This window comes from Cornus florida, unplaced genomic scaffold (genome assembly GCF_030987335.1).
Source record: "Cornus florida cultivar Cherokee Brave unplaced genomic scaffold, ASM3098733v1 CherokeeBrave_3.0.0_Hap2_Chr09, whole genome shotgun sequence".
NCBI classification, from domain to species: Eukaryota; Viridiplantae; Streptophyta; class Magnoliopsida; order Cornales; family Cornaceae; genus Cornus; species Cornus florida.
Genome location: NW_026775579.1, coordinates 10,746,391 through 10,766,184, shown reverse-complemented (window position 1 = coordinate 10,766,184; position 19,794 = coordinate 10,746,391). Strand labels below are relative to the sequence as shown.

Sequence of the window (19,794 nt, the reverse complement as noted above, 5' to 3'; positions counted from 1 at the left end):
ACGTAGGCAAGTCTATCAACTGCAATACTGTATAACCTGGGAAATAAATGAGATAAAGGCTGGTCTCCACACCAAAGATCCTCCCAAAAGCGTACACATCTGCCATCACGAACTTTGAATCTGATATGAGTAGAAAAAGCATCCCATCCCTTCTTTATGAATTTCCACGCCCCAACTCCTCCCACTAGAGAAACCGGATGAGTAGACCAACCACCACTCTCTTCCCCATATCGACATGAAACTAGCCATCGCCATGGGCGATGCCTTTCCCTTCCATACCTCCAGAGCCATTTACCCAGAAGAGCTTGGTTAAAAGGGACCAGTCTTCTAATACCAAGACCACCAAACTTCATTGGCTTGCAAACTTACTCCCAATTGACAAGGTGATACTTAAATTCATCACCTCTTCTACCCCAAAGGAAATCCCTTTGAATTTTTTCGATCCTATCAGCAACAGAGCATGGAATTTGGAGCATAGATAAAAAATAAGTAGGAAGGCTCGATAAAGTGCTCTTTATAAGCGCAACTTTCCCTCCCTTAGACAAGTATTGCTTTTTCCATCTCGTTAATCTCTTCGCATACCTATCAATCACAGGGTCCCAACACCCCACTGTTCTAGTGGAAACCCCCAAAGGCAAGCCCAAATACTAAATTGGAAAAGAACTCACCCTGCACCCAAGGACTTCCGCTAAAGAAGAAATATCCTGAACATCTCCAACCGGCACAAGCACACTTTTAGCCACATTAACTTTCAGACCAGAGACAGCCTGAAAGCAGGCCAAAATGCACCTCAAATATCCAAGCTGAGACACATTAGCATCACAAAAAACCAGGGTGTTGTCTGCAAAAAGTAAATGAGAGACCTCCATTTGATGAGCATGATCTCTTCCCACCATAAAGCCCTTGATAAGATCAAGATCCTCTGCTTTTCTCATAAGTCTGCTTAAGCTCTCCATAACAATAAGAAAGAGGAAAGATGACAGGGATCTCCTTGTCTTAAACCCCGAGAGCACCCAAAGAAACCAGCAGGAGACCCCGTTTAGAAGAGCAGAGAATTTGACTGACGAAAGGCATGTCTCAATCCATTTCCTCCATTTACTTCCAAACCCCATTCTTTGAAGCAAATAAAGCAGGAAATTCCAATTCACATGATCATACGCTTTCTCAATGTCAAGTTTGCACAAAACTCCAGGAACTCCACTTCTCAATCTGGAATCCACACATTCACTTGCAATAAGAACTGAATCAAGAATTTGTCGTCCTCCAACAAAAGCATTCTGGGAATCTAAAATAATCCCATCCATCACCCCCTCAACCTAAGAGCAAGGACCTTAGCCAGAAGCTTGTAGATACAACCCACTAAGCTGATAGGACGAAAGTTTTTAATGTCAGAAGCACCTCCTTTCTTTGGGATAAGGGCAATGAAAGTTGCATTAAGCGACTTCTTAAAAGCACCAGTAGAATAAAACTCCTGAAAAGTGCCCATGACATCATTTTTCACAACTGTCCAACTTTCCAAAAGAAACCGCATAGTGAACCCATCTGGCCCAGGAGCTTTGTCCCCATTACAACTAGATAAGGCCTTTAGAACTTCTTCTTCAGTAAAAGGAATCTCAAGCCCTTCCCTATCGATCTTGGAAATGGCCTCAAAATGAAGACCATCAAGTTTGGGTCTCCAAACAAGCGGTTCAGTATAAAGCTTCTGATAAAAAGAAGCAATCCCATTATGCACATCTTCCTCCTTCCACATCTCTACACCTTCTACCCGAATACGTCCTATATGATTACTTCTTCTATGAGCGTTAGCGAGTCTGTGAAAAAATTTTGTGTTGCGATCTCCCTCTTTTAAACAAAGAGCCTGAGATTTTTGTCGCCTAGATATCTCCTCCATACTAGCAATCTCTGCGAAAGCTGCCTGACAAGAAGCTCTCCTAGAACGCAAGAACTCTACATCCTCACCTGCCTCTTCAAGGCGATCAATCTCATAAAAATTAGCAAGGACCCTACTCTTCCTCCATTCAAGATTCCTAAAAACGTCTTTATTCCACTTTTTAAGATTGAATTTGAGAGCCTTCAACTTTGTAGTTAACATGAAGCTAGATGAGCCGATGACAACAACTCCCTCCCACCAAGACTGAACTTTCCCTTGGAAGTCCTCCGCTCTTAGCCACATATTCTCAAATCGGAATGGAGACCTTTGAGAACTCAAACCTCCACAATCTAAAACCAAAGGAACATGATCAGAAATGACCCGAGCTAAAACTGCTTGAACGACATCTAGGAATTTTTCTTCCCACTCCCCAGAAATCAAAAAAATGATCCAGCCTTGAAAAAGTGACTGGGCCCCCGCCATTAGACTATGTATAAGCTGCGCCTTCCATAGGTAAATCGATAAGAAGATGCTCGTCAACGAAATCAGAAAACTGATTCATTTCAGGAGACCTCCTACCTCTTGTGGACCTCAATGGGAATCTAACAGAATTGAAGTCCCCACCCAAGCACCAAGGAAGAGACCACATTTCTTGAGCATGATTAAGCTCCTCCCAGAAAAAAGGCTGATCAATATCAACAACTGGTCCATAAACCCCAGTGAAAACCCAACTAAAATTGTCCTCTTCCAACTTGAACTTGCAAGACACTGAGAATCTCCCCACCCACACATCCAGCCGTGACACCCATCTACAATCCCACATAATTAAGATACCGCCCGAAGTACCTGTAGCATTCAAAACCTCCCATTCTACAAACCTTCCTCCCCACAAACTCCTAACCACCCCATCCGTAATGGATGCCAACTTTGTTTCTTGCAAACAAACAACATGGGCTCCCCGCTTCCTCAAAGCAACCTTAACCACCATCCTTTTATTCGGGTCGTTGAGACCACGAACATTCCAAGAAATAATTCGTAGCTTTATTAAAAACCAGATAATATAACCTCCCCACCTCCTTTCTTCGCGCTCCGCCTCTTAGTCCTTCCCCTCTCCTTCACCACCCCCTTATTTCCTTCATAATTGACTTCAGAGATTAGATTCTTGATCTCCTGTGCCCTTTCCAGGATGATAAAGGCCTCGGGTTCACTACCTCTTCAGTTACAGCAACCTCTCTGCCTTCCACTATAGCTTGAAGAATGGAAAGTGTCTGGTTACTGTTTCCCTCTGAAGAAACACCTATTAACTCACTAGTAGCTCCTATGTTTTCAATCATCCAATCTTTACCCAAATCATCATTTGTTATTGAACAACCAGATCTCTCAATTGCCAAAGGTTCCTCCTCTATCACTTCAGAAAAATCATTCTCCATCCAAGGTACAAACTCGTTAGAACAGTCTTCTTGGATAGAAACCAAATCAGTAGCCACCTCCTCATCACTAGCCCTTCCAAAATCAAGAGGCTCTGAAAACGAGTCAGAATCAGTACAATCTCCCAGTCCACTGCTCAAGAAACTAACCAATTTTTTCTCCTCTTCCCCAACAGACGATGTACAATTAAAACCTTTTAAAGCAACATAAAGGCGAAGTTCTTTGAGCAGAGCCATGGTTGACTCATTAGATAACTGAAAGTGAAGGTCTCTTCCAACTAGAACCAAGACCCCATCTGATGAGTCCTGAACTTCACAATTGAGTGAATCTGCTTGGCCTGAAGTGACAATTTCGCTGGCAGTTGTCTTTGTAACCAGTCCAAACTCTTCAGCAGGTGCCGAAGGCACATCAGTCATAACACAATTCTTCTCCATTGACATCTCAACATCGCCCCTCACCTCTCCAGAAAGGGAGGAAGAAGAAGAAGGTGCATTAAGGGAGCTCTGAGAATGAGAAACAGAGGACATACCTGGGTCAGTGGACGTCCATTTCTGTTTATCTTTCCTCGACCATCTATAAACATGGTTGCTTCTGTGAGAATCCCGAATTGAAAGTCTAGAGCTGTTTCCCATTATCCGAGATGTAGCTGGAGGGGGCTTGATTGAAGAATCAGCACAACACTGTAGATGACGAAAACCTTTCTTATCTATTCCCACACCAGCCTCATGTTCACTTAATTTCATCCACCTCCTCTTCTCCGATGAGCTCTAGAATTTCACAGAGGGAACATGAGGAAGACGATCCTGTATATGAATTGGTTTGGTGGTTGGACTGGGTTTTGTATTAAGAAAAGAAACTGATTTCTTATTATTGGGCCCCAATGAACCAATCTTTTTAAGTCTTCAAATGGCCCAATACGTAACTTAGTATTATTACGGCTGGACTTGGGCAAATGTGGGTTGGGCTTATCATTTAGGAAAGAAATGGATAGCTTATTGTTGGGCCTCCACATAACATTCCTTTGAAGTGAAGCTTCTGGTCCATAAGAACCTAAAGGCCCATTGTTCAACCTAGAAAAAAGAGGCCCATACTTACGCCCATTTGATTCAGCTGTATGAAAGGCCCTCGTGAAGCCACGTGGTTGCCTACATGGTTGAATACCATCAAGGCGATCAAGACGAGGAGTTGAAAAGCGTTGAAAACGGGCGTTATGCGTACGCCTCTAAAATCTGTCAGCCACACTCGCTTCTGGCGTGTCGGCGAACGCTCTTCGTTTTCCTTGAGAACTCAGTTAAGTCTGCAAATGCCGATGACGCCCGCCGTTGAATTCTCCATCATACCGGAGGAGAGAAGCCTCACCAAACCCATAATTGGATTTTGGAAGAATGCAAGGTGAGGTTTCCTCAATCAACTTGATCTTGAAGGCTACTCGTTGGTCTTCAACAAAGACAAACTCCGGCACCACAGCTCCGGCGGAAACAAGAATGAGAACTTGTTCGCCTCTTGCTTGATCATCCGCTTCCACTCCTCTAAACCCACCGCAGAGGTCACCGATAGCTACAAACAGTTTGTGACACCAGAGATAGAGGGACACTTCGTAACCTGTCACGATCAACCACGGTTGAGCAAACCACCGCGAAATCCCACTTGTCGATGTGTAAGGAAGCTTCACCCCATCTCTTCCTCCCCACACATTCAAAACTCTGCAAGCTTTGGCCTCCGATGGTAGACGGAACAAGAACAGGCCGTCAGGTAGGGTTGAGACTTTTACTCCACACGAGATCTGCCAAGATATCGTTGCCCACTCCTCGATCCTCTTAATGCACCCCACATTACGATCAAATCGACCAACCAGACAAGATTTAAGTACAGATTCACGTTTTGCAATGCTCTGACGATCAACCCTAAGGACCACATCTCTATCAATTGAACAACTTTGGATCTTCCCGTGAAGATTGAGACATGGTAGGGTCGCTACTTTGAGATACGAACGTAGCATGATCCGTCAAAATAAAAGAGAAAAGAAAGAGAACGATAGACGCCGGAGTAGAAGACTCCGGCGTCAAAAGAGAGAAGAAAAGTTGTGAGGAAAGTCAAACATCAGTCTTATGGGTTCCTTATTGGTTCCTAATTCTTACACTCACATTTTTAAATAATAATAAATAAAAGTGAAAATCCTTAATTCTGTCTTTCCTTCCCACTTCTCCAATAATAGGCATGGGCCGTATGGACTTTAGGCTCTCGGGCCAGGTCCGGTTCTTCATCATAAGCCTTGGTCAATGTTGGGTCCTATTTTGACCCACCAAAAGTCTATTTTGCCCTTTATGTGCATATACACACTAAACATGCTACAAATGTGCAAATAAACATACAACCACACAGATACACTCCAAATAACTTAATATGCAATGTAATGACCTTGAAAAATAATCTGGGTGCCGGACCCACTAGGGACCTCTTGGCCCGAAAATCCGAAAATGCCCAAATGGCTCAAAATGCATTTCTAAGAGTTTTAAACTCTAAGGAATGCCCTAAATCACTCTCGGGAGACCTTCGTGACATGCTAACCTGTGCGTGGCATGCAAAACGAGGCGAGAAATAAATAAATTTTGAAAATTCAAACAATGCCCGAAAAAAATGGAAATTTAAGAAATGTCACAATTGATCCATCTATATGTTCCCACAATTCTTTCCTTTTAACAAACATATGGAATTGAAACTCCCAAGAAAAATAATTCTTCCCATTCAATTTAATGGGCAAGATTTTTGACTTCTCTAACATTTTTTTTTTTTTTTAAAAAAAAAAAAAAAAAAAAAAAAAACCTTCAAAAGAGACTCAAACGAAAGAGAAAAGATGAATGAGAACCTGAGATGATGCTAACTGCAATTCTTGACTGCAGCTCAAATCAAGATTATCACCAAAATGTTGCAACTCCTTAGAAACAAGACACCATAGTTTTTAACAAAACTGTGATGGATCTTATCAAAAGAAACTTAGAACGTCTTTTATATCAAGCTAGGCTATGATACCATGACAAGACAAAGCGAATTTCTAAAGAAAACATGTCTGCCTTTCCCTTTGGGAGATTTCCTTTATATAATAATATTTACTATTCTATACAAGGAATGCTTACAATAGTCATATCCCAAGATTTTGGGTATCCACAAATAATATTCCAAACTACAAGCAATCTGTAAGTCATCTAAATTGGAATGGAATCCCTAATTATAAGCTATCTTACAACTCATCAAATCATCTAATTTTGGTATGCTGATCACCTCCTCTGATACCTCTGATAGCCTATAATTGATGTAGAGCAAAATAAAGAAAGACAAGTGGTTTTTATAGTGCAAATTCTAAGCTAGGAAAAATACGGACACTTCCATCTCAGGCTGACCAATCTGAAAGAAATTTGAGTCATGAGAAAAGAAAGATTTTTGTTCTTCTCAATGTATCTATATCTCATCTTTACTGGTGTATATTGTTGTCAGGAGCTTATTTGTTATTACTTATATAATGTTGGGGGCTTATGTGTAATTTCTGAAACTTGTTATTATAAATAGAATGTGGTGGAAGGATGAAAGGATTCTTTTCATTCTTTCTCTTTCCCCATCTCTGTCTCTTTTTCTCTCATCCGCTTTCTTTTCTTTTTCATCTTTTTCTTTATCACTTACTTTCAATTTGATTATATCTTAAAGTCAACACATATATATACACATTTACAGTGATTAACATAAAAATAGAAAGGAGTATTTTGGGCCTTAATTTCTTTCATTATGTAGTTTCCATAATATGGAGATTTGTCCTTGATTCCATCCCTGATTTCATCCTTGATCAAAGCGCTTCATTTCTTCCTTGATTCCATCCTTCGACTTCATACTCTGTTCTTTTCTTTCACAATCTTCTCTAAATCTGTACAAGTCTAGGCCCTGTACTTTGGATGAAGACTAGACTGTGGCGACTAACTAGACAAAATAGCTATCGAGGAATCATCTCCTTTCCTTTAAAGATAATAGGCGATTTCAAGATTGAAAAGAATCTGTATATTGCCGTACTTAGAATGGTTTACAATGCTTTAGTTAAATAGGACATACAAGGGGCTAACAAAAGGAAACTACAGGCTGACTACAGGCTGTAACAGCAAGCTATAGGCTATAATTACAGGCTGTAAACTAACAGAAGTTACAGGCTGTACACTAACAGAAGCTACAGGCTGTACACTAACAAAAATTCCTAATCTTAGTCATTGATTACACACCTATCATATCCCCTAAAATCTGGTCTTATTAAAACCGAATATCTCTTTTTCAACACTCCCCCTCAAGCTGGCTTGTAGATGTCTTCCATAGCTAGCTTGCTTCTTAAAACTTCAAACTATCTCGTGTAGTCCTTTGGTAAGGATGCCTGCAGCTTGTTTAGTAGTAGAGACATAAGGAATGCCAATTATACCACAGTCAAGCTTTTCCTTGATAAAGTGTTTGTCAACTTCCACATGTTTGGTTTTGTCGTGGAGGACTAGATTATGAACAATTGAAATGGCAGCCTTGTTGTCACAGTAGACTCTCATTGGAGGAGAAACAGGAACCTTCAAATCTTTAAGGAGTCTTTTTAACCATATAGCTTCACAAATCCCATAGGCGAGTGGTCTAAACTCGGCTTTTGCACTACTCATCGCTACTACATTTTGCTTCTTGCTTCGCCACGTGACTAAGTTTCCTCCAACGAAGGTGCAATATCCTGAGGTAGATAGTCTATCAACTATACTGCCTGCCCATTCAGCATCTGTGTACACCTCTACTTGCAAATGACCTTGTTTCTTGAACATAAGTCCTTGACCTGGTGAGCCCTTTAAGTACCTCAGAATCCTGTACACTGCTTCAAAGTGTTCCTGTCCAGGAGAGTGCATGAACTAACTCACCATACTGACTGCAAATGCTATATCTGGGCGTATGTGAGATAAGTAAATTAGTCTTCCCACCAACCTCTGATATCTTTCACGATCAACCATATTCTCGGGTTCGGCAGCTTCTAACTTCAGGTTGACTTCAATTGAGTGTCAGCAGCTTTGCACACGAGTAGTCCTGCCTCATTAAGCAAATCAAGTACATATTTTCATTGATTCACGAAAATTCCTTCTCGACCTGGCAAATTCCATTCCAAGGAAGTATTTTAATGTTCCCAGATCTTTGACTTCAAAATCTTTAGCAAGTTTCTTCTTCAATCTGGTCAACTCTTCAATGTCATCACCTGTCAAAATTATATCATCCACATACACAATTAAAATGGCAATTTTCCCTTCCTCACCGTGTTTGTAGAACATGGTATGGTCTGTCTGATGATACCCATGACTCTTCACAGCCTTTCCAAAGCGTTCAAACCATGCTCTTGGAGATTGTTTCAAACCGTATAGGGATTTTATGAGTTTACAGACTTTGCTCTGACCGTGTTTTCCTTCGAACCCAGGTGGCAAGCTCATAAACACTTCTTCCAAGTTTCCATTTAAAAAGGCATTTTTTATGTCCAATTGATGTAATGGCCAGTTAGAATTGACTGCTAACGACAATAAGACTCGGATAGAATTTATTTTTGCTGCAGGAGCAAACGTCTCTTGGTAATCAATGCCGTACGTTTGCGTAAAACCTTTCGCCACAAGTCTTGCCTTGTACCTTTCCACACTACCATCAGCTTTACACTTAATAGTGAAAACCCATTTACTCCTAACAGTTTTCTTTCCTTTAGGCAAGTCAACCATCTCCCATGTTCCACTCCTTTTAAGAGCATTCATCTCCTCTAACACTGCTGATTTCCAATTCAGATCATCTAGTGCTTCCTGAATGTTTCTTGGAACAAACAAGTGAGAAATATTTGAAGTAAAGGCCCTATGTTTATGGAAAAGTTTATCATAAGACGAGTATTTGGCAATGGGATGCTGGGTACAGGTTTGGATTCCTTTTCTAACAGCTACAGGGATATCAAGGTCTACAGGAACTTGGCTAGGTTACTCTGTACTATCAGAAATAGTAGGGACAACTGCAGACAAGTTAGGATTTAGAGTACCTTGAGTGTTTAGGGAGTCATTGCTCGGGACCTCTGATTGGCCTTGCTCAGGTACAATAGTAGGCTCTCTCTACTCTCATGATGAGTCTTTTTCCTATTATAAACCAGAAGCTCAGGATTCGGTTTTTTTTGGAACCGTTGATAAGATTTCTCCCCCTATTGGAGGTATAGTATGGCTCGGCAGATTAGGACTAGGAGGCCCCGGGTTTCCTGATTCTAGAACATCATTTCCCTGTTTAAAAAGATCAGTGTTCGGAGTAATAGAGTGTGAGACAATAGTTTTGGGTAAGGGTTTTCTTCATTCTCTTTCTCCCCCTGAAGAAAAGTTTTCTGAAAATAAGGATGATTTTCTAGAAAAAAGACATCCATACTGATAAACATTTTTTTTTGTTTTCGGATTGAAGCATTTGTACCCCTTTTTATTCGGGGCATACCCAACAAATACACATTTTTCAGCCTGAGGATCCAATTTAGACCGAAGTCTACTAGGTAAATGGACAAAGATAGTGCACCCAAATACTTTCAAAAGCAGGTTGGAATAAATCTGAGTTTCAGGAAAAGATTTTTTAAGGCTTTCAAGGGGTGTAAAATAGTTAAGAACACGAGTAGGCATCCTGTTAATCAAATATGTTGTTGTTAAAACGACTTCACCCCACAAATACTTGGGAACATTCATTGAAAACATGATGGCACGAGAAACTTCAAGTAAATGTTTATTCTTTCTTTCAGCAATTCCGTTTTGTTAGGGCGTGTCAACACAAGTGGATTGGTGAAAAATTCATTTTTCTGTTAAAAAACTTCCTAAAACTTTATTGAAGTATTCGGTGCCGTTATCAGTATGAAGAATGCCAATTTCTGTTTGAAATTGATTTTCAATCATCATATAAAAATCCTTGAATAATTTTTCAACCTCAGATTTTTCATTCATTAAATACACCCAACACAAACGTGTATGATCATCAATAAAAGTCACAAACCATTTTTTTCCAGAAAGAGTTGTGATCCTAGAAGGGCCCCAAACATCGCTATGGATTAAATAAAATGGTTTTGATGTTTGGTAAGGTTTGGGAGAATACGTAGTACGATGATTCTTTAATAAAAAACAATTCTCACAATAAAAAGATGAACAATCCAATCCTTTAAACAAAGTAGGAAATAATCTTTTAAGATAAGGGAAACTAGGATGCCCAAGTCTAAAATGCCATAGCATTATTTGTTCTCTAACAGGGATAGAATGAAAACTACTTAGACCTTGAGCCTTTTTATTACTTGAAATATTATCTTCAAAATAGTAGAGACCATCTATCATCTTAGCACTGCCAATCGTCTTCCCTAAGCTCTGGTCCTGAAATTCACATTAGGATTCAAAAAAGATAACACAACAATTAAAGTCTTTGGACAATTTACTAACTGATAAAAGGTTACAAGCAAGCTTAGGGACATGAAGGACAGACTTAAGATCAATAGTTTTTGAAAGTTTTACCAAACCTTTGCCTACAATAGGAGAATAAGAACCATTGGCTATTCTGATTTTTTCAGAGCCAGAACAGGGTGAATAAGTTTGAAATAAATGAGAAAAACTTGTCATATGGTCAGAAGCCCCTGAATCAATGATCCATGGGGTAACACTGGAATTTGAATGACAAGATAAGGCCTTCGGGTTGTTACCTGTTTGAGCAAGAGAAGCATTAGGAGTACCAGATGAGGAATAAAATTTCAGCAATTTTAGAAGATGATCCATCTGTTCTTTGCTGAAGGGAAGTGCCTCGGCTTCATGAGCTGATGGGGCTCAGTTGAATCTGCCTTCCTGCTTACTCTTCCAATTCGCTAGTTTACCATGAATTTTCTAATAGGTTTCACGGGTATGGCGAGGCTTGTTGCAGTGGTCACACCAAAGACGGGGCTTTTCATTATGTTTCCTACCAATATTCGCTTCAGATGCGACCAGGGCAGAGGTCTCAACAGCACCATTTGATAACTCTTTTCCAAGCATGACCAGCCTGCGACTTTCCTCTCTTCGAACCTCGGAGAAGACTTCACTGATTAAAGGCAGGGGCTGTCGTCCAATTATTCTGCCTCACTTATCAAACTCGACATTGAGTCCAATGAGAAACTTGAAGATGCGGTTGTCTTCCACCTTCTTTTTGTAATGGTTGCAATCTTCAGGCGATTTCCACTCATAATCGCTGAACAAATCAAGGTCCTACCACAAACGTTTTAGAGAGTTGAAATATTTTGTAACACTGTTATCTCCTTGACGGATCTCTCCGAGTTTCAGCGTTAGTTCATAGACTTGAGACTGATTTTCCAGGTCTGAATACATCTGGTAGACATTGTCCCAGAGTTCTTTTGCTGTGTGGTAACACATATAATTAGAACTGATGTCCTCCTCCATAGAATTCACCAACCAGGTCATCACCATCGAATTCTCTGCATCCCAGGTCGAGTAGGATGGATCTTCAGGTTTCGGTTCCTTCTTTTCTCCTGTCAGGTAGCCGATTTTGCCTTTGCCTTAGATGTACATCCGCACGGACTAGGACCAGCGAAGGAAGTTTTCACCATTTAGCCGAATTGTGGTAATTTGGACTGAGTGTGTTTGAGAGTTTTGGACTTGGGACTCAAAGGTCTTGGTCTTGGACTCAGGTACATCATCAGAGATGGTGATTAGGGTTGTTTGGAAGAGAGAAAAAAAAAAGAGACAGCTAGGGGTTTTTTTTCAGAATAATCGGTAAGATGCTCTGATACCAAATAGGCGATTTCAAGATTGAAAAGAATCTGTATATTGCCGTACTTTGAATGGTTTACAATGCTTTAGTTAAATAGGAAATACAAGGGGCTAACAAAAGGAAACTACAGGCTGACTACAGGCTGTAACAGCAAGCTATAGGCTGTAATTACAGGTTGTAAACTAACAGAAGTTACAGGCTGTACACTAACAGAAGCTACAGGCTGTACACTAACAAAAATTCCTAATCTTAGTCATTGATTACACACCTATCATATCCCCTAAAATCTGGTCTTATTAAAACCGAATATCTCTTTTTCAACAAAGATACAAACGCAGCCACCCGCTTTCCCAAAATAAGGAGAGATATGCTGCTTACTGCTCACAAAAACATCCAACCTACACTCACTTATTAAAAAAAAAAAAAAAAATCCAACCTATACTATAACGTCCGTGTATCTTCTGATCCCCTATCCTTCCATTCACAGATTTTTGACTTTCAATAATTCGAGGTTGAAAAATGGGCTTGATGGTCTTGGCTAGTAGAAGGGGAGAGAGGTGAGGCTTGGGGTATGCTTACTTCTGCATTTTTTGTTTAGGTTCTAGAGTTTCTCAATCACTCTTTTTAGTAGGAAGGAATAATGTGTGTTTCGTTCCCACTCATTTCCTATTAACCTAGTGACTGTGTGCCTAGGCCTCATGGATGCTCTCCTGGGGTTTAGCTACTGCTATCCGTCAATGCCACCAACACCTTTGATTTGCCTTCAGTTATAGTGATTGAGCATTGATCTCCTCAATGAAAGTTAGCAAAGATTGAGAATCTTAATTCTTTTACTGTTCACCATACTTAATTTTTGGCTCAATTTAATGGATATCTGAACAATGCAATTACACAAAGTGCATGTAAACTCAGGAGCACAGATTGTGTATCAATTTGTTTGAAAACCAGAAAGTAAACTTAACTGTATCGAACTCTCCTTCATACTTTCTAGGACTATTGTGACTTACTCATCTTCTTCTGTGCTGATCGGCAAACTGCAGCAGCACCACCTTGGAGTTGTTGGAAGTGAGATATATATGGGGAGGTGCATTGAGTGGCAAAGGAAAGACCACAAATGCAGACTTACTACTCAAAATTCTTCATCAAATCCAAAAACCCCTTCTATTTCCAAGAATGTTCACAAGATTGATTTAAATATTTTGAAGCATACTCCTATTTTTCCTTTATGTACTACAAATGCACTCTCTCTACTATACTATATAAAAAGGGACACATCGAATTCTATCACCTTCAAATGAAGAGATATTTTGAATAGAGAAATTACTACTAAAAACCACAAGGTAGGAAAATATGAAACTAAAGGCCGGAAAACGAAAAAAGATAGTTAACAAAGAACATAGGTATCAAAAAGATTTCAAAATTTTGCTCCAATATTAAATACCCAATTTATCTCGAACCATTATTTTTATTATTTTTCAGTACAATCAACCACCTATCCTTTGTGGTCAGATGAATGGCCTTTTGCATGTAAAGTATAGTAGCCCATTTCCCCTACTTGTACTGGAGAAGGTTTCTTTCACATCTTCTTACCCTTTAAGTAGAGCAGCATAGTCATTTAAATGCCTTTACTGAGTGCTGATGTCCCCTACATACGGTTTCTAGGGGGAGAAGACCAAAAATAATGGTAACTTTTAGAATTATGTTGAAGAAATTGATTGCTTTTAATATGAGTGGAGGCATGAGAACTCAATAGTTTAACATGCTGCTCAAGTATATATCTTTAATTATGAGGTCCTTTCAGGAATATCATGACGCTAGCTCAAAGTTACACTGTTTATGCCATTGACCTTATTGGTTTTGGTGCTTCTGATAAGCCCTTAGGCTTTGAATATACAATGGAAGTATGGGCGCAGGTATATCTTTTAATAAAGCGTGAAGAATTTTGCATGCATTTCAGTCTTTTAGCAGTGCAAATCAGTACTACCTTTCCCACTAACTCAATGTGAACAGTTGCTGTTGAATTTCTTGGATGAAATTGTTCAAAGGCCTGCTGTGCTGATAGGGAACTCTGTTGGAAGTCTCGCTTGTGTTATTGCTGCATCAGGTATGTTTAACTTGTGTTTGTCTCACATAATACATTAATTTGTCTTGTCGGTAAAGGAATCCCCTACAGCTGCAATCAGGAAAATTTTTGACACTATTGTTTTTCCTTTATATTAATTGTTCCATTTCCACTAACCAGAGTCTACTGGATCTCTGGTTCGAGGGCTGGTTCTGTTAAATTGTGCTGGTGGTATGAACAACAAGGCAATCGTGAATGATTGGAGAATTAAGCTGCTGTTACCTTTGCTTTGGTTAATTGACTTCTTACTAAAACAAAAAGGGATTGCTTCATTTTTCTTTGATCGTGTCAAACAAAGGTACTTTATTGAGTTGGTATTTATTCCGAACCTGATTTTGTTAAGGGCTGAATGTCAAAATCTTGTGGTTCATGGCTAATACAGAGATAACCTGAGGAACATCTTATTGTCTGTCTATGGAAATAAGGAATCTGTGGATGAAGATCTGATCCAGGTATAATTGTTTCCTATCAAATGCCTTTTGGTTTGCACTATGTGGCAGAGGAAATACAAGAAATTAATGGCAAAAACCAAACATATTAGAGAAAGAAAAGGAAAAAGTTACCCTTAAGTTATCTTTTATCCTCCATTAAAAAAATTAATAATAGATTGATAGCCATATTTATCTTTTAATATTTTTTCTTTTCCTAAACATATTTTTCTATTTGATCTTTTGTCTCTTGACATAAAAGAGTAAGGATGGTAGCAACTGTTTTCGGCAACAGCTTGAACTGAACAAACAAGACACGTAGCGTTGTGTATTCCTAAATTTTACTCCCTCTGTCCCAATTTAGATGTCACTTTTGGGGAGTAGGAATTTTTAAGGGAACATATGGGACATACCTTGTCTCCCTGGAAAGTTACTAATTTGCCCTTCTAAGTTTTGAATATTCAAGTTTGAAATTTTAAACTCCAAGGACATATATGGAAAGATGTAAAATATATTGTTTGAAAAAGGAAAGTGACAACTATTTTGGGACAGACCAAAAAGGAAAGCATGACATTTTTTTTTGGGACAGAGGGAGTATGAGATTAGGCGGATTGGAAGATGATGTAACAGAAAAATAGAGGTCAATGAGGGCAACATAATCTCTTATGGATTTTTTGTTCTTTTGGATGTTTTATCCAAAAACATGGTTGCAGGAATGTGGTTAAGGGAGAATTGATATTTGGTTTTGAGGTTTTAAATATATTAGAGTTTCCAAGTCAGATTTATAAGCTGTACAAGAATCTTGAATGGGACATGACAGAATTGCAAAAAATTGGATGGGATATGCAAAGCTTGTCTTTATGAACCATAAAGAAAGTTTATAAAGAATTTGTTTACTAGTTGGTCTAATACAGGAAAGTGTTACGAATAGATATGTAACGACCCAAACCCGAGGGTCCAGATCATTATCCGGGTCCTTAACTGAACCCGAGGTTATCTAAGGGCATTACGGTCATTTATAATGTTCAAATATAAATAGTACATCATACTATGCTTCATAGTGCACAATAGCATCATTAAAATGGACCAGGATTGGACAAAATTGGAAAGGAACAACAAATGGGGAACTACAGGAATCGGTCAACATGTGCAAGTCACAGGTCGACCGGTTCAGCTAAATCGGTCGACGTCTGGGTCTAGACATCGACCGGTTTGACTTTGCACCTGAAATGTTGGTTCTGCCTAGATACCGGTCCATGCCTAAGCTTCCACACGTCGATCGGTTTGTGCTTCCTTGGCCTTTAAGGCTTGTTTTTGATGGTTTAACCCACCAGCACCCTCGTTGGTCCATTTGTAACCATAAATATGGTCTAAACCAGTCCCGAAAGCATACATTTGGTAGGATACAACCTCAATTAGACATCCATGCATATATACGATCATTAAACGAACTAGGTACATCATATATGGTGAAAATGAATCCGATTACATTATAACATGGCCATAAGGCCTTACAAAGGATTAGAAATCGTAATGAGACCGCAAAATGCAAAAGAATGGTCTCAAAACCATTTCTAACCGCAAAACGAATTCAAGTAGTCATTGAATATAGTTTGGAGACAAAATTAATACATTTGTCATTACATATCTCAAAACGTTAAATATTACATGGTTTAAAAGACTAAGTGTCTATTTTAGAAAAGAAGGTCCTCAAGTGTCTTCACATATGAGGTTGTGGGTCGTCAACGATTTCTTTCCCGGTTCTTGAAAATGTTAATAAAGGGGTGAGCACAACGGCTCAGTAGGAGGTGCCTAAAACGCACTCCTTCATGATCCCGTGAATTACACGCAAAGAATGGAATAAAGTAATAGGGTCATGCATACATTGGGGAAAACAATCAACATACCCATCACCATACAATCCAAGCATGATAAATGCAATGCTATGCAATGCCAATGCAATGTCCACTCCCCATTTCCAAAACATTTACCAATCACAACAATCGTCAAACGGTTAATGTAACTCGGCCTGAGGTAACTCCCCGGCGCCACGAGAGAAGGATTGACTAACTATCCATGACCTAAGGTAACTCCTTAGCGTCATTTGGGGCCTTGGTAGCTCAACCACGCATAGGGTAGTCTCCTTACATTCCTTCTAGGTACCATTAACGCCACAAACACAAGGTGACTCCTTGCCGTCCAATTTTCGCAAACATCTTTTCAAACCTTTCCAAAATCATATTTTCATTCAAAAATCAAATTCCACTTTTTTCTCATCCAATGCCAATTCATGAATGTATCATGAATTTCAACATCACGCCAATATGAAATTTCATACATTAGCTACCATTATACTTGCCTGCTTTGGAAGTAAGTAATGCAACAACTCTCATGTTATCAACTACACAACTATAGCATTTTAGATATGTAAAGCATGTAGTAGCAACAATTCATCAAATAATGTAACATTAATTCATATAAGCATGCAATTCAACACACACACCACATAAAACCATAAATATCATGCCTTACAATAATATACCCTAAAAGTCATGCATCAATTTCATAAATTACACATGCCACAATACAATTTAAGGACATTAACTCACAAAAATCAAAGAATGTGAGATTTGGAGACCCCTACCTCAAATTGGAGAGAGAAGCCCTAAAAATTCCCCCAATTTAAAAAATGCCAAATTCACCCAACTGAAAATCTGCTCTGATCAATTCGTAGCCCTCGTCGAGGTCATTAACTTTGCCTTCAATGGCAAAGTTCAAATCCTAGAGGAAGATGATGAAATTTGAGCTTAAACTATGTAAAATATATATTTGTAGAGAGAGAAAGAGTTATAGAGAGAGAGAGAGAGGGAAATCTCTGCAAAATGGGGGAAGAAAAATGACCATGAAATGTGGTCATGTGATGCTTTACCAACCACTTGGTCAAAGTGGGTCCCGTTGACCCAAAAATATCTAAAAAGCCATTTTTAACGCATACACCCACTAACACACGCTACACATAAGTAGATAATTACACGCTCACATAGATACGCCCCAAATAATAAAATATGAAGTGTGATGAACCTGAAAAATAAACTCAAGAAATGGAAATTTGAGAAACGTCACAAGATACATGAGTTAAACAATGATAATCTTGTTAGAAAACTAATTCAAAAATTTAAAGCAAGCCATGCAAAACTGTTAAAAACACTAATAAAAAATAAAAAAACAAGAATGATTTGTTGAAAGGGCAAAGATGAAGGCAATCTGTGGATTGTCCAATATAAATGACGATGATTAGCAAGAGTAGAGCTGATATATGGCTCTACTACTGTGTCCAAATGATTGCATTGTATTAGTCAATAACACTCTAAATAAGTTTATAGAAACTTTTAATGAAAATAAATTTGTGAATGGAAAACCTCTTGTAATTTTAGAATATATACTAAATTTAATCAATTTAGTCTGGATTCATGATAGGCTAGGAAGCACAGATTGGGACACGAGACACGGATACGATACCATACAAACACGGAAATACAACAAATCTCAAGAAAATAGGATACGGATACGGCATTGAACATAAAAAAATAATAATATAACATATTATTATATATATGTAATAATTTTTGGTCATTTTATTGATATAATCATGAATGAAATCACTAATTTGGAGCTTAGAGCTAGATGTTTGTTATTTTATTTCTCTAATTAATCCATAATATATTTTAAATTGCATTTAATCCATTCTTCTAAAAAATAATTATAAAAATCACCCCGCCTTATCCTAAAAGTGTCCAAAACGTGTCCTTCCCTCATCTCACTCGTGTCCAATCAGAAAATAAAATATTCAAATTTCAAGACACGTTTAGCTGTGTTTGACATGTGTACGAGTGTCTGATACTGCCACGCCACCCCTAGAGGAGTGTCTGTACTTCCTAGATGATAGGCTTTCACTGAATTATAGTAGATCACATGTTCTTTTTTTTCTTTTTCATAATTGTAGTAGATCACATGTTATATACTACATTCTTTGATATGAGTTATATAATAAGTGCAGATCATAAAGGAACCAGCAGATGATGAAGGGGCGCTTGATGCTTTTATTTCCATTGTAACAGGCCCACCAGGGCCGAATCCAGTGCAGCTGATGCCAAGAATTTCCTTACCTGTCCTAGTGTTATGGGGTGATGAGGACCCATTTACCCCACTAGATGGGCCCGTTGGTAAATACTTCTTTTCCTTACCTTCCAAACAACCAAATATAAGCCTCTTTGTCCTGGAAGGTGTTGGTCACTGTCCTCATGATGATAGACCAGACTCAGTACATGCAAAGCTGCTTGAATGGCTAGCTCATTTTACTGTTACATGAGTTACTATATTAAATGAATTACCACTTCCAAATTTTTTACTTGTGATGTGAAAACGTCATCGTCGTCATCATCATCATCCTTGCCTTAATCTCATATGATCTGTAAACATACATTCGTCAATTAATGTCACAAATCATAATGTATACTTCAGCTTTGCATTCTTGCATTGGGATTAATACTTTGTTGAGTTAGATTGAGATTTCTTATGGATTCTTTGTTATATGGAACCTCCTAATAGATACAAGAAAGGGAATACAATTTTTCTCATCTTTACTGGATACTGACTCAACTATCTAACACCTACTGTCATTCGAGTGACCAGTTACATGCATGCATGATTATTCTAGTTCTGGATTTACACTAATGCATTTTCTTTGTGTTAGCACCCTAAAAGATGCTCACGTTACACTTAACATCTCATACTTTCCTTAAATTAGTTGTTTGCATGGGAGTACTTAAAAAGACAGGAATCATACTTTAAAATAATGAAGGTAAACATCCTTTGTAGGGAATCCAGTGATGACTTTAGTTTGATTACTTTGGTTTTCTAGATCTTATTGATGCTTCACAATAACGATTCTTACTGTTGGACCTGCCATTATGTTTTAAAGGATTTGAAACTCTAGGATGATTCATCTTTGGAATGCATATAGTCCCAAGTGGAGCTAAGTTTGTTGAGTTGGGAATATCTTACAACACAATTTGGAAATTAGCATAAGAAACGTAGGTATGAAAATTACGAATTCTGGAAGTAATTGGTGGAATTTAGAGTTTTTGTTGCAAAGTAGGGGC

At 38.7% G+C, this 19,794-nt stretch overlaps 1 protein-coding gene across 1 annotated transcript in view; it reads left to right on the top strand.

The window, feature by feature from the left end:
* Positions 1-19,282, top strand: part of LOC132273542 (pheophytinase, chloroplastic) — a 29,026-nt gene extending 9,744 nt beyond the window's left edge. The window contains exons 2-6 of the mRNA XM_059774501.1: positions 13,884-13,995; positions 14,093-14,186; positions 14,325-14,502; positions 14,587-14,656; positions 18,690-19,282. Coding sequence (XP_059630484.1) covers positions 13,884-13,995; positions 14,093-14,186; positions 14,325-14,502; positions 14,587-14,656; positions 18,690-19,001 — 766 coding nt within the window. The 3' untranslated portion in view covers positions 19,002-19,282. The remainder of the gene's footprint in view (positions 1-13,883; positions 13,996-14,092; positions 14,187-14,324; positions 14,503-14,586; positions 14,657-18,689) is intronic.
* The last annotated feature ends 512 nt before the right edge of the window (positions 19,283-19,794 follow it).